General features: G+C 39.7%; 2 protein-coding genes and 1 pseudogene across 2 annotated transcripts in view; 1 reads left to right on the forward strand and 2 right to left on the reverse strand.

The window, feature by feature from the left end:
- The window catches only part of LOC102894966, a 14,334-nt pseudogene extending 10,986 nt beyond the window's left edge, over nt 1–3,348 (reverse strand).
- SH3D19 (SH3 domain containing 19) overlaps nt 1–14,175 on the forward strand; it is a 133,426-nt gene that overhangs the window by 16,967 nt on the left and 102,284 nt on the right. The gene's annotated exons all lie outside the window — the stretch shown is intronic.
- Nucleotides 4,002–13,693, reverse strand: LOC102895211 (serine protease 27-like). The gene is made up of 3 exons (XM_015600684.1): nt 13,306–13,693; nt 12,362–12,528; nt 4,002–4,337 (listed from the first exon to the last, which is right to left on the reverse strand). The coding sequence occupies exons 1-3, from the start codon at nt 13,691–13,693 to the stop codon at nt 4,002–4,004; spliced, it is 891 nt and encodes a 296-aa protein (XP_015456170.1).

Below are 14,175 nucleotides of genomic sequence, written 5' to 3' on the forward strand. Positions count from 1 at the left end.
GAACATACTTGTGTGCTATAACTGGGTCAGAAAAAGCTGCCTAGGTGTAGCAGTAAGTCTGGAGTTAAGAAAGGAAGGTAACTGACTTGGAATTAACCAGGCTGCCTCCAACTTAGACTAGGGTTGGTTTATTTGCTTTCTCCTTCCCTGACTACTATTTTGTTGTCCTTTTGTCGTCTACTATTTCTGCGGTCTTCTCCAATATGCTTATGGCTAGAATTTTGTCCTGCATTTTCTCCCTGGTTCTCTTGTTTACCTTTCTCATTCTCCATGGTTGTAGCCTTCTGTAGCTTAAGTCATTGGTCTCTTCTTATTGCCAGTTTTGATTACTAAGTACTAGATCTTTATTTCTAAATAACAATTTAAAGCAAAGTATTACTGCCAAAGTCATATATATGTAAATTTAAATATATATAAAATATTTATAAATTTACATACAAGTATAAATATGTATAAAATATATAAATTTTTTTAAATGTCAAGTAGTTTGATAAGATATACAAAATAATAATAACAAAAGTTCTCTACCCTACTGCTTTCAATTCATACTATCCAAAGGCAGTCACTTCAACTCTTAGCTATTTCTTTAGTATTTTCTCTAGTATTTTTAAGAAACCTATTAAACATATTTTTCTTTGTTTTAGAATGTTGTATTCCTACTGTGAAAGGTGAGAAAAACCAACAGACACTGCCAACCTCCCACTTCCTTTCACCATCCTCCTAACCTAGTATTACAACTTTTAGTTAGATCAGTTTTTAATGTGTATGTTCTAGTGACTATGTAAACAGTATTCATGACTGGACTGTATTGGGTACTATGAATACATTTCTTGTAAAGCTTTTTGCTTGTCCTGGAGTTAATTATATGGTCTCACTATTTGTCCTCTTAGTCTTCATCATTCATCCCCCAAACTCTGTGCCAGAAATGCAAATCTCTCAGTATGTTGAAACCTGTCAGGCATTCTATCAATACTATCCTCCGTGTATGTGTGTGTGTGTGTGTGTGTCGTGTGTGTGTGTCACGTGTGTGTGCACACGCTCACCTGCACACGTGCCCTCTGCCCTTTTGCTCCAATCTTGGCACTTTTCTTTATGATTTTTTTAGGGATTCTCGCCTATGTTGTATCTCCTTTTTGCTGGATCCCATGTTTTCCTCACCCCCCACCCCTAAAGTGTTTTGGTGAAACACTTTCTCCTGTGGCTTCTAGGAGAAATGTGCATGAGGTAATATTTTTGCTCTTTCATATATTTGAAAATGTCTTATTTCTGTCCCACGCTTGATTGATAGTCTGTATATGGGTAGAATTCTAGACTGGAAATAATTTTCTCTCAGTATTTTAAAGTTATTACTCTGTTTTCTTTGAGCTTTCAGTGCTGTTATTGGAAAGCCCTGTCATTTTGATTTCTGTACATATTAGTTATCTATTGTTGAATAACAAGTTGCCACAAAGCTTAGAGACTTAAAATAGAAATTTATCTCGGTTTTTGTGGGTCAGGAATCAGGTATGACTTAGCTGGATGCCTGGCTCAGGTCTCTCACGAGGCGGAAGTCAAGGCGGGTTGCAGCCATCTCAAGGCTCAGCCCAGGGAGGGTCTCTTTTCAAGCTCACTTATGTCAGCAGGCTTAGTCTTCACCAGCTATTGGCTGGAATCATTAGTTTTACGTGGGCCTCTCCCTAGGACTCCTCACTACATGGCACCTTGCTTCTCTCACAGCAAGTTCTGCAAGAAAGCTCAGATTGTGTTTATGACCCCAAAACACTTAAGACAAAATTCCTTTATTGGTGTTTAGGAAGTGATTTGGCAAAAGTAAGAATAGTTTTACAAGAAAAGTAATACAGTGCCTACTTCCATTATTTCTTTTTCTACCTCGGTGCCCTGTCCCTAATCCAAGGTGACCTAGGGTATCCTTCTGCTTACCTGTCTTACTATTTTAATTTGTCCGTTGGTTCATTCGTGAAATCATTCAAATATTTATTAAGCCCCTGTCTTTGTGCTAGCCACCAGCTAGAACTCACGTTTTTATACAGTGTGCTGCCGTCAGAATCCACCTCTTGTTAATGAGGGAACCACCACAGATGTGGCTCTCACCAATGTGCAGGCTGACTTGCCAAGGCCAGTGTCCCACAGCAGCATCCTGGCCACCCATAACACGGCCTGAGTATATGGGTCGTCCGCACACTAGAAGAGGAGGAGAGAGGGAAATAGGGATTTGGGTGTCCTGTTGTCCCATCTTCTCATCATCCCCAAACTCCTATTCAGTCCTAGGACCTGAGTCCTCCCGAGCCTCCATACGCCATCCTATTTCAGTTCCAGAGCCAACAGTCTTGGGCCCAAATAGAGACCACTCACCTGACTGCAGATCTTTCTTTTTGGAAGAAGAGCTTGGGCAAGACCCTAAGACAGACACACCACACTGTCAATATTTAATAACACATCATATGTAAATTCACTGAACATAGAAGCTTTCTACATATTTAAATTGCTCAGATTGATATTAAAGGCCGTGTTTTTATAAATGTTTACCCATTAGTGGGAATCTTGATAATTATTATATATGTACCTGCCAGATTTAGTGGCATACATGGAACATAATTTAGTTTTACTTGATGATTCAGGGTCATCATCAGGAATATCAAGATGTTAAGTTGTAAATACAGTGATGCTTTCAGATGCTTTTGAGGTTTATAGACTGTTTACTTTTATCCTGTTTTATTTAACTGAATTGGCGTTTGCGGTATTTGTATATCTTTCTTTTTTGCCACCTGTTACCTTTTGGCTACTCTCAGCCTATTCTGCTTTTAAATCACTGTGGGCCAGAAAAATAAATGAACAGGCTTATGCCTGAAATCACTGACTAGCATTTACACCTCCAGTTCCCTCTGCTTGAAATGCTCTTTTCCTAGAACCTTTTAGCTAACTCACTCATCTTCTTCAGGTCTTCGCTCAAATGACTGTTTCTTGACGAAACCTTCCTTGACTCTTTAAAATTACAACATGCCTCCTGTCCCTGCATTCTAGGTGCCTCTTTTCTCTCATAGTATTTATTACTTTCTAACGTGCTATAGAATTTACATATTTAATATGTACATTGATTATAAGCCCCACGAGGGCAAGGATCTTTGTTTTGTTTACTACTGTAGCTAAGAGACTTGGAAAGGTCCCTGGCATATATCCGCTCAGGACTTTCTCAGGGCACACTATTCATAAGATCCTGTGGGTGAAGTGTCATATTATTCTATCTGATAACATCTTGAGCCAAAAACTTCTCCCTCTGCCTTCCCCTCCCCACCCTAGGGGCTCACCCAACAGAAGGGACAATAGGAAGGCACGGCCAGCAGGGCCCATGTCTCTTTCCTCAGAATCGGCACTTCCTGCTTCCTGGACTCAGGCTTCCTGCTTCCTGGACTCAGGCTCCCAGGCAGAGGCCAAATGGGGAGCAGCAGGGGGCATGCAGCTTCCACAAGATAGTTTCCTCTACTTCACCCCTTCCTCTCCTTTGGTCTTTACTCAGAGCCAGGCACTGAAGAGACCAGACTTTAGAAGAGCAGCAGTATGACCCTGGGGGAGGAGTTGGGGCTTGAGGTGCCCCCTGCTGTTTAGGGAGAGCAGGGTGTCTGTGGTTTCTGTCTGCCTGGTGGGGTTGGGGTGGTAGGTGCCTGTCCAGGCAAGGTAGAGGGCACTGAAAAGAACAAGACCCCGTTCTCTAGCAAGGAAATGGAAAAATGATAGGATTCTTCAAAAGCAAGAAATGGAAAAAAGAAAATTAAACCAGTACCTGGCTAATTTTTCCTAATTTGTTGTTTTCATCTTTGTTACAGTGTTAGCCATAGAATATACTACAAGTGAGATCTTCTGAGAAATAGACATTAAGACAGATTTGTGTGCAAGAAGTTTATTGGGAGTGGTCTCAGGATCAGCACCTCAAAGGGGGATGGAAATAGGATTGGGCAGAGGGGAGAGTCAAACTAATGCACTCACAGCAGAGGCTTCAGCCAGTCTCACAAGTTTCTCTGGAGCCAGGGTGGCCCTTCAAAGATGCCCTGAACTAAAACAAGAAGACTGGGCACTTGGACTTCTGCATGATTTGCTGCAGACTGCCTCCAAGGAGGTGGCATCACCTTAGATGAGGTGGCTCTGTTGGCAGTTGTTGGAATCACACTTAGCTGTGCACTGTCAGCAGCAAACATTCTTGGTTGCCATGAGAACGGATGCTTCAGTCCTGAAAGAGGGTCTGGGTGGTGCAGCGCAGCACCTGCTGCAGAGTTCTCTGAGCCTTTTGTTTTCTGTACCAATTGTTGTAGAGTATGAGGGCTGTGGAGGCAGAATTCAGTGAACTGTTAAAGCATATTATCGTTTACTTGTAGCCTAAAACATTAAGAGTTTTGAAAGAAACACATGAATAATTAAAAAATAATAGATGATCAGGAAATGTAGCTGTTTTGGTAAGGTTTATTCAGTTACAAGCAACAGAGACTCACTTTAGCTTAAACAAAGGGGCTTATTTTAAAGATATTGTTATGGACTGAAATGTGTCTCCAATATTAATATGTTGGAGTCCTAACCCCCAGGATCTCAGAATGTGTGACCATATTTGGAGACAGTGTCTTTAAAGAGGTAATTAAGGTAAAATGGGGTCATTTTGGTGGGCCTTAACCCAATATAATGGTTTCCTTATAAGAAGAAGAAATTTGGACATGAACTTGTACAGAGTGAAGGGATGTCTAACCACCAACTGCAGAAGCCCGGAACAGATCCTTCCCCCATGCCCGTCAGGGGAACCAACCCTGTTGATACCTTGATCTCAGACTGCTCATCTCCGTGACTGAGAAAATAAATTTCTGTTGTGTAAGCTACCCAGTCTGTGGTACTTTGTTACGGCAGCCTCAGCAAAGGAATACAGGTATCTGAGGGACGATTAGGAAAACAGTAACAAGGACATCTGGAGCTATCAGACCTGAAGACTAGAGTGGGAGGCCAGAGCTGGAAGGGAGCTCTGGATTCGTGCTGGTCGAGAGCTCATAGCAGTTCAGGATCTTCCCTCTGTCCTCTGCCATTAGTATGGCTCAACTTCATTCCATGTCTTTTCTTTCTATCCCACTATAAACTGCCCAAGTTTGTCCTTATTTTCAGTTCAAATTCCCAAGAATTTGAACAGATTATCTTTTCTTGCCAGGCCAGGTTCATGTCTATGGACTAATTGTCTCTGGAGTAAGTGCCTTTATGCATGAAAGGGCGAAGGTGAGGATGCAGAAGAGAAGTCAGCAAAGCAGTAAAGACTGTGGTGGGGCAGATGCCTGATTTTCTATATCTCAGTATTGTAAGATATTTAACTCTTTACATACATTTTTAAAGATTTTATAAGCGAACACTTGAAAAAGGTAAATTTTTCATTTGCTTGTTTACTGACTGCCACAACTATGAATTTTTACCTAATTTATATTTTTTAGATCCATTTGTCTTCATGGGTGTCTGCATGGCAGGGATGAAAATCTTCTACTACTATTACATTTATGTTAGTTTCTCCATTAATTTTTTAATGATTATTGTTTTATGCAACCTGTTTTTGTGGTGGTTTATATAGTTAATCTGGTTATGTCTGTCACTCACTTTGGTTTTTAATCATTATATAATGATTCTCTTAGTACTTTCATCTTAATTTTTTCTGACATTAACATTGCAACCTGTGATTTTGTCTTCATTTAATTGAAGAAAATGATTAAATTTATTCATATCACAACCATCTATGTGGATATTCCAATTAACTTAGGATATTCATAAGCCATTTTAACTAGTCAACTTTATTTAAGTGTAGGTTTTAAAAAAGTCGGACCTCAGTTTGAGATTTGCCTTCGAGTCATGTTTGGAGTCATGTCATTTTGCAAAGACACCAAAGCTCTGGAAAGGTCTTTTGGTTGATTTATAAGAGGACAAAAATTTGGCCAGAAATTTCTTTCCCTCTGAAGGTTCTTGGTTGTCTTAGATCTTTGGACTTTTATCTCCCTGGACAAATCTGAAGTCACTGATTCATACCGTTTCCATACTGGTTGGATTGCTCACAGAATTTATTCTTTTTTCTTTTGTTTAAATATTTTATAAAAATCTTTTTTTGGTTTTGGTTCCAATTTAGTTGGAAATAAACTTTGTTGGAAGTAACTAAGACACCAGCTCCTTGCTCTGAAATCGAAAGCAAAAGGAAAGCATTAAATAGTTATTTTGCTTTTCCTCTTCAACTACAGTTTGAACCCTCTGATCAATCTTAGCATCATGAAAAGTAGGATAAAGCAGACATGTGACTCCTGATGTGACATAGTATGAAACAATATCCAGTGAAGTATTCTTGTCAAAAAGCGAAACCTGACTCTAAAGTTACTTCCACATGCAGCAAATACAAGGATGAAAGAGTAAGTTAAATTACAGCACAAGGAAATTAACACTCAGGTCCACAATTTGGGATATTTTATAAAACAACTGATCTGGTTTCCATAATAAGTCAGTGGTATGAGGGTACAAAGGGAGGGAAACTCCTCTAGATGAAAATAACCTTAGGAGACATAAGTGTGTTTGGCCCTTGTTTAGATCCTGATTTAAAAAACCAGCTTTAAAAAGGCATTTTGATACAATCAAGGAAATATGATAGTGAAAGACTTACTGTTAATCTTGTTAGATATGATAATAACATTGAGTTTTGTAAGAAAATGTCCATTTTTAAAACAAATTGGAACGTATGAGGCCTTTCTAAATCTAAATTAACCTCTTTTGTCATATTGGAGCAGTCTCATCTGGTTTTCAGCCCACAGTGCTACCCTGTCGTTTTCAAGGGAATGGCTGATGATCTTAAGAAGTCACTGCCACCCCAAGGTCTGTGTTTTACTGTTGTACCCCAAAGGCATTGAAATTAGTCGATGATCGCAAAGATTCTTTATAGATGTGATATTACATAATGCATTGCTTGTTTGTTTATTTGTATTATGTCCATTCTTCTTCAGATATTTTCTTTAGCAGTCATGAAGCATTTTGATCTTCCATTTTACAGCTTTCTTGCTTCTTCCAAAATAAGGATGTGCCAAAGAGTTGGAAGCAAGAGAGTAGGTTCCTGATGGTCACTCCATAAGCTTTCCTGGAGACAGCTCTTACAGCTGTCTGCCTGTCTCATTATGCTTTGTCACCAGGTCTTAGATTTGTTCTCAGATCATTACCCAGTTATCGTTAAAGTTATCTGTAAATAACTCTGCTGTACACAATAACTATTGGTTTGGGAAGTGGCAATGTGGTGGTAGTGGTAGGAGCATTTTTACTTTCCATGTGGCTGCAAATTGGAGTCATAATACCTCACAAATTTTTTGTAAGAAATGAAATATAGGGCAAGTACTTAGCTTGAGTTTGCCTTATTTAGCATGCAATAGTAAATAGTAGCTGCTGTTTTTGTTGTTGTTATTAAACTAATATCCTAGTTTTAAGTATTAACTTAATTCTGGGCAGACAGGTTATCTTTGGCATGACTTAGATTGACATTGATTGTGCCTATAGACTGGGATTTCTCAGCCTTGGCACTATAGACATGTTGGGCCAGATGATTCTCTGTCGTGGGGTGTTGTCCTGTGCATTGTAGGATGTTAAGCAGAACTCCGGCCATTACCTACTGAATGCCGGGAGTACCACCCACCTCCCAGTTGTCACAACCGAAAATGTTGCCAGACATTGCCGAATGTTCCCTGGGGGGCAGAATCACCCTCAGTTGAGAATCACTGCTGTAGATCAAGAATGTGACTTCAAGGATGCAATCTTCTCTTGAGCACCTTGAGAATAAAACAAGGACAGCAATAGTTTTGCAAGTTTTGTAGCTTTTTATCTGTATTTTCAGGAAGGACAAATGAGTTCCACTGTCTCTTTTCTAATTCAACCCATCTGATTATTATATTGAAAAATGATTAAATCGCCTTATAAAACAGACTCCTAAAGAATAATTGATTTCTCTAGTGCGTGTGTAGCAGGCCCTGGCTTTTGCCTGTTCTGTCCCCTTGGAGCAATAGACCTATGCCCTCTATTGAAAGATTCCGTCTGGTTTTAGTTCTTGAACTTAGACAAGAAAAATTTTAATCCAGCTTTTGGTTCCACTAACCAGAGTATCTTGGAACTAGTCCACATACTTGGTATCCATTATGTCAGGGCCAAGCCCTGGACAACCTTTTAGAGATAACGTTCTTTCTTTTTCTGGCTCTTTGCCTTATTGACCAGTGTATAGTTTCCCTCACCTGCATTCATCTTCTCTGCAGGTATTGGTCTTGCTTTGAGCTCCATCCTACTTTCCCAGGGCCCTACTGCCCTTTAACCAGCCCCTTTTTGTGGGAGTTGGTCTTGTTCTTTTGATAACTGGAAAGGAAAAAAATATTTCCCTTTTTATGTTTATTTGCTTGTATTTACACTAAAAGAATTCTTCCTTATGGTTTTGACAGCTGGCTTTGTGTAATCTGTAGCTCTCATTTTGTTATTTAGTAAATAAAATTTGATATTTTCTATTTGCAAGACACATGCTGCTAGAAGATCAAGAAGATGAATAGGACAGCAGTTTCTCTTCTCAAGGCTGTTCTTATCTGTTCGATAGGAGAAGTAAACTGCATGCACCGAAATAATTACAAAGGGAGGCTAGGAGTATAATAAGAGATATAAATAACTAGAACCGAAGGGCAGGTGTTATTTTGGTGTAGCTTAAGGAAGAACCTTTCTTTCTAACAATGAATGGAGGTAGTTTGGTGTAGTGGAAGGAAGCAAAGCTTTTGAATCAGACAGTCCTGGATAAATCTGTTTACTCAGATATTAGCTGTGTGATCTTAGCAAGTTACTTAACCTCTCTGAACCTCACCCGTGTGTGTGTGTGTTTTCATTTGTAAAAGTAGGTTAAATAATACCTTCTAGGACTGAATAAGATATTTAAAGCAACCAGTATAGTAACTAATGAAGAGGACGTATAAAGTAAATATAAATTCTTGCCATAGTTAAAGATGAAATAAAGATTTCATATCACCCAGAGAATCCACTTAGGCACATCTTTCACAGGCAACATGACTTGGCTCAGATTATCTCAATTTAGACTCTGGACCCTTAGCTTTTTAGATTATGAAACTCAGGGCTTGTCAGAGCACTTAGATCAAATTCAAGAGACTGACTTACTAAATTTTAAGAGACTTGTATATGAACCAGAATGTTTATTTGCAATGAGGGCTATTCATTTTCATTATTTAGAATTTTCGTTTTTACTAAACAGGGCACACCTCCTTAAATGAGTAGGGAAACCAAGTTAGTAAGTGGGTGGTGGTTTGAAGAGGCTTTGGATCACAACAAATGGAAGCGGTTAATCTCCACAAGAGTTTCACCTACTAAGATGAAATATTCCTTCTTTGCGAAAATGAGGGAGAAGAGCCCTTCTCCCTAACAGAACATGTGTTTTCTAAATACATGTGAAATTTACATTCATCACACCCAAAGTTTCTCTTTCTTAACAGTTTGATGAATCCACACAGCTCTCTGGCTTTTACTTTTTAATATTCCATGTTGAACTTTCCTAATACTGTTTTAATTCAACCAGTGCATAATATTGTTGATTAGATTTAAGCTTCCTAAGGTATGAGCTCATTCCTGGTATGTTGCTTTGAGATTATACCTAAAGCTCCAAGTTTAGCTTATTCCTAAAACACATAAGACATGCATTAATGAAAAATTCTTTTGGGGGGAGGAGGTTCTTTCTACAGACACCTATCTCATTCCATCTCACTCATTATGTGTATGCTTTACTTGTTAACTTCCAGTTTTAGAAGATTCTGGTGGGTAAGGGGTGGGATAGTGCTTTGTAGCGAAAATAGTTGCCATTCTCCCATTCTAACCAGTTAATTTTCCCATGCTGCTGTAGTAATAAATGAAAGGTCTATTAAACAAGCAAACTTATGCTTTGAACTGAGAATTCTATCAGATAAACTTGTAAAGTATCTTTTAACTATTTTATTTTATGATTCTTAATCCTGCTTTTTATTTCCTTATTGCATTGCTTGGCTCTAGTATCTAGATCCGTTATCTTCTCTCATATCGTATTATCTTTTTTACTTATTTCAAATCTCACATGTCTAGTCAGTTTATCTTTTGCTGAAGTGTTTACTACAGCATCAGTCGTGCCTTGCTTGCAATTCTATAATGTTGTTATCTAAAAAAATCTTGAAGAGATCTTATTAACATGAACAGTGTTCCTTTGAGAATAAATTGTAAACATTCTTTGAATCCTGCTTCTACTTAGTATAATTTTCGCATTTGGGAGAATTAATGTTTTTTCAAAGTTCTATTTCATACATATGGAAAGCTTTTTAATGGCCCAGATTTAATTTACTTATTTTTATGTAATTACCTTATCTTTGTAGTTATTAATGAAAATATTCATTTTCAAACAATGATTTTATTAGTATTTAATGAAATTTGATCAAAGGATGCTCACTTAACTGTTGTTCATTCCACTGTCTTGCCCAAACTCCTTCCAATTATTTTTTTACTATTTGTCAAGTAATACAGAGCATCCTATTATTATTTTAATTAGCATCTTTTGAAATCCATAAATTGACTGCATTGGCCAGTGTTACATCCTGTGTTCTTAACCACTCTGTGTATTATCAGAGGCCCAGGAGAAGTAGGGATAAAGCAGCCGTACATTTTTTTATATGAGACATGTTCTTAGACTACTCTCTGGTTGCAGGATATTGTTCTGTAACCCCTGTATACCTGTGAATGCTACCACGAAATGCTTTCAGTGGCTGGGGTTAACAGGAGACTCAGAAGGCATTCTCTCCCTGAATACCGCTATGTAAATTCCCCCATGCCTCTTTATGCCTGACTACTAAACATGGTAAATCTTTGCCTCTCAGTTCCTTAGTCCAGACCCTTCCCTTACTTCACCTATGAAAGGCAGACTTTAAGATGGCCCCCATGATTCTCACCTCCTGATATGTACACTTTGTTGACTCACTTGTGAAGAACAGACACAACAGAAGTAGTGAGGTGTCAGTTTTAAGATTAGGTTATGAAAATCTGTGGCTTCCATCTTGGGTGTTGTCTCACTTTATCTTGGCTCACTCACTCTGGGGGAAGCCAGCTGCCATGAGGCAGTCTTTGGAGAGGCCTGTGTGAGTGAGCTTAGAAGCAGATCCTCCGAGGCCTGCCACACGCAGACGCATGAGCATGGAAGCAGGTCCTTTACTGGTTGAGCTTTGAGCTGACTGCAGCTCTGGTACAGCAAGTAGCCTCTTGAAAGACCCTGAGCCAAAACTACCTATTTAAGCCCTCCCTGATTCCTGACACACAGAAACTGTGAGATAATATGTTGTTTTTAAGTTTGGGGGTAATTTGTTGTCAGCAGTAGATATCTAATAACACTACCCTAGGTTCCTCTTGCCTGGTGTGCTTCAGCTGAAACCTTCTAATCTTCCAAGTCCCTGCTTTTTCTTTAGGACACAGCTCAGTCCAAGATTATATGGTTTTCGTCTTGAATTCAACCAAGGGCCAACTAATTAATCTCTCTGGACCCCAGCCCCTTCATGTACAGAATGTAGAGATTGCTTGGGACAAGTGATTTCCAGGTCCCTTTAAACTCTAAAGTTCTGTGCTACCATATTTCCCCAGTCCCTTTCTTCAGTTTCATTAAAAGAATGAATATGAGAAATAATAGTTAGAATCAACCAAACTTTATTCACACTGGGCATGTTGGTTTCCAGGTTGACCCTGGGGGAAAGGCAACAAGCAGATTGGACTGATGGGGACTAGGCCTGGAGGTGGCAGAACTGCATTTGTCTTGCTGAACTTTCAACATCCTTGACTTCTAGAATTTCCCCTTCTCCTTCGTTCTTAATTGCCACTTCACTCTGGCCATACTGATCTCAGCCAGTTAGGGCAGCCCCAGGAAAATGAGAGGCAGAAGCATAATGGTGAGGAGCCCAGAGAAGTCCAGACTGAGGGCAGCAGAAAAGTCAGTATGCGAGATAGCTGACTTCTCAATCCAGGATTTGTAGAAGCTGATATTTGTATATACTCCAGGCTTATTGGTTTGGATGCAGTTGGATCCCCAGCTCACCACTCCTGCCAGGACCCAGAAATCCTCCACTTGGCATGTCAGGGGATCTCCTCTACTGCCCTAGTGGGGAGAGGAAAGATGGCTAGGCTTCTCACAGGATAAAGGAAAGACTGTCCAATAGTTTAGCCAAGAATTGTGGAGGCGGGGCCTGTCCTGCACTCCTGGGTTTACCCAGGGACTCTGAAGGTCTGAAACTTGAGAAGCACATTGGGGAAGGGAAGGGCTCTGAAAGGTACCTATAGGATGGATCCTTACTATACACTGATCCATCTTCCCTGCTGGGAGCTTGGAGCAGATCATGGCTTCACTGATGACGGACTTGACTCCACGCAGCAAGCTTTCTTTTTGATAGTAGTCACTGCATGTCTGGGGATCAATGAGTAGCACTTTTAGCTCCTTCAATATGTAAGATGGCTTCCTATCTGTAAGGTCAAAAAGGGTCAAAGCTGTCTTAAAAATTAGGAAACAACTTACAGCTATGGATACAGATTTCAGGCCTCTAATTTTCTAGGATAACTCTGATTCAAAATATTCTACCCCATATTAGATAGCATTCCAGTTTCTGATTTGAGAAGTTTGAATGCTGAGTTCTCTGGGACTGAACAAGGCTGAAGGCAGTTACTCCTGGTTAGATAACACAAATAACAGAAGCTAATTCAGGAAAGCCCAAAATAATGAATGATACAAAATTAAGTTGTTTAGCTTTGGAATATATTTTTATATTCCATAGAATATAAAGAGGTAATCTACTATACTGAGAAGAATCAAGACTGGTTATACAGAAATGAAGCTCTCTTCTCCTAGTCTGACTCAGGACCTGCTAAGCAGTCTTACTTTCCTGAACACATTTTCATGCTTGTCCGCCCTGCCCACCTGCCCAGACACACTCTATCTAGGAGAGAGAATGAAATTACTTCTCAAACTGAGAACTATCCTGTTTCTAAGTTCATTCCCCTGTCCTTTTCACTTTTAAGATCTTGCCAGTATGGCTAAACAAGAGCAAAAACATGTAAATAGGCAAAGATATTACAGAAGAAGAAATATGGAGAAGGCAAAGGAAAGGTACAGGGTCAAGGAGATTTGCAGGACCTCAGATTAATTGCCTGGAGAATGCAGTATATCTGGTGCTAAGGGTTAGAGAGTAGGGGGAGAGAATGTCAGTTGAGGAAACAGAGGTCAGAAAATCTACTTATCCTCACTTTGGTATGTCCCAGAATAGCCCCATCCAGTCACCCAGCAGGAGGTTGAGTTCTTCAGCTGGACTGCCAATGCGGGAAGGCAGATGGGCAGGACAGCAGGGCTAAAAGAAACTGGGTAAGCCAGTTCTGCCACAGCAATGGCAGTAGATGTGTTTCCCTGGAAGTCAGGGTGGGGAATAATCCTGGACACAGGTATTATTGTTGTTTTGGAGTCTGGACCACCAAAGACCTGAAGCGATCCCACCAGTACAGTGTATTTTCTGGTGTCCTTAGACCTGAGAAGAGAAGTAGAACAGGTAATATGGATTTCTTGTGACTGCTGTGGAGTGTCACAGCAGAGCCCATAGTTCTGGAGGTTGCATTCTTCTCTGTAGTTATTCCCAAGCATTGTTTCTTCAATAAGTGTTGAGCATCTCTGAGAATATAAGACTTAGCCATGATTTGGTCCTCATAAGGCTTTGGTCTTAAGGATTATGTGCACATGCACGTACGTGTGTGTGTGTGTGTGTGTGTGTGTGTGTGTGTGTGTGTGTGTGTGTATGTGTGTGTGAGAGAGAGAGAGAGAGAGACAGACACAGACACACAGACACACAGACACACAGAGAAAGACATAGGGAGTGAGAAGAGAGATAAGCAAAAAAAAATTACAGAATTTTAAATTATAATAACTATTATAAAGAAACCGAACAGGATTTTAAGTTAGAGAGTATAGTATGAAAAGAGTTTTTGGACTGAGTGATAAAGGAAGGTCTTGTTGAAGAGGTAACTTTTCAACTGAGTCCCAAAAAGTAGTAGTCAGCCATGAGAAGATCTATAAGAAAAAGCATTCCAGACAGCGAGAATAGAGTATGCAAAGGCCCTGAGGCTTAG

Source organism: Pteropus alecto, unplaced genomic scaffold (assembly GCF_000325575.1).
Source record: "Pteropus alecto unplaced genomic scaffold, ASM32557v1 scaffold50, whole genome shotgun sequence".
Lineage (NCBI taxonomy): Eukaryota > Metazoa > Chordata > Mammalia > Chiroptera > Pteropodidae > Pteropus > Pteropus alecto.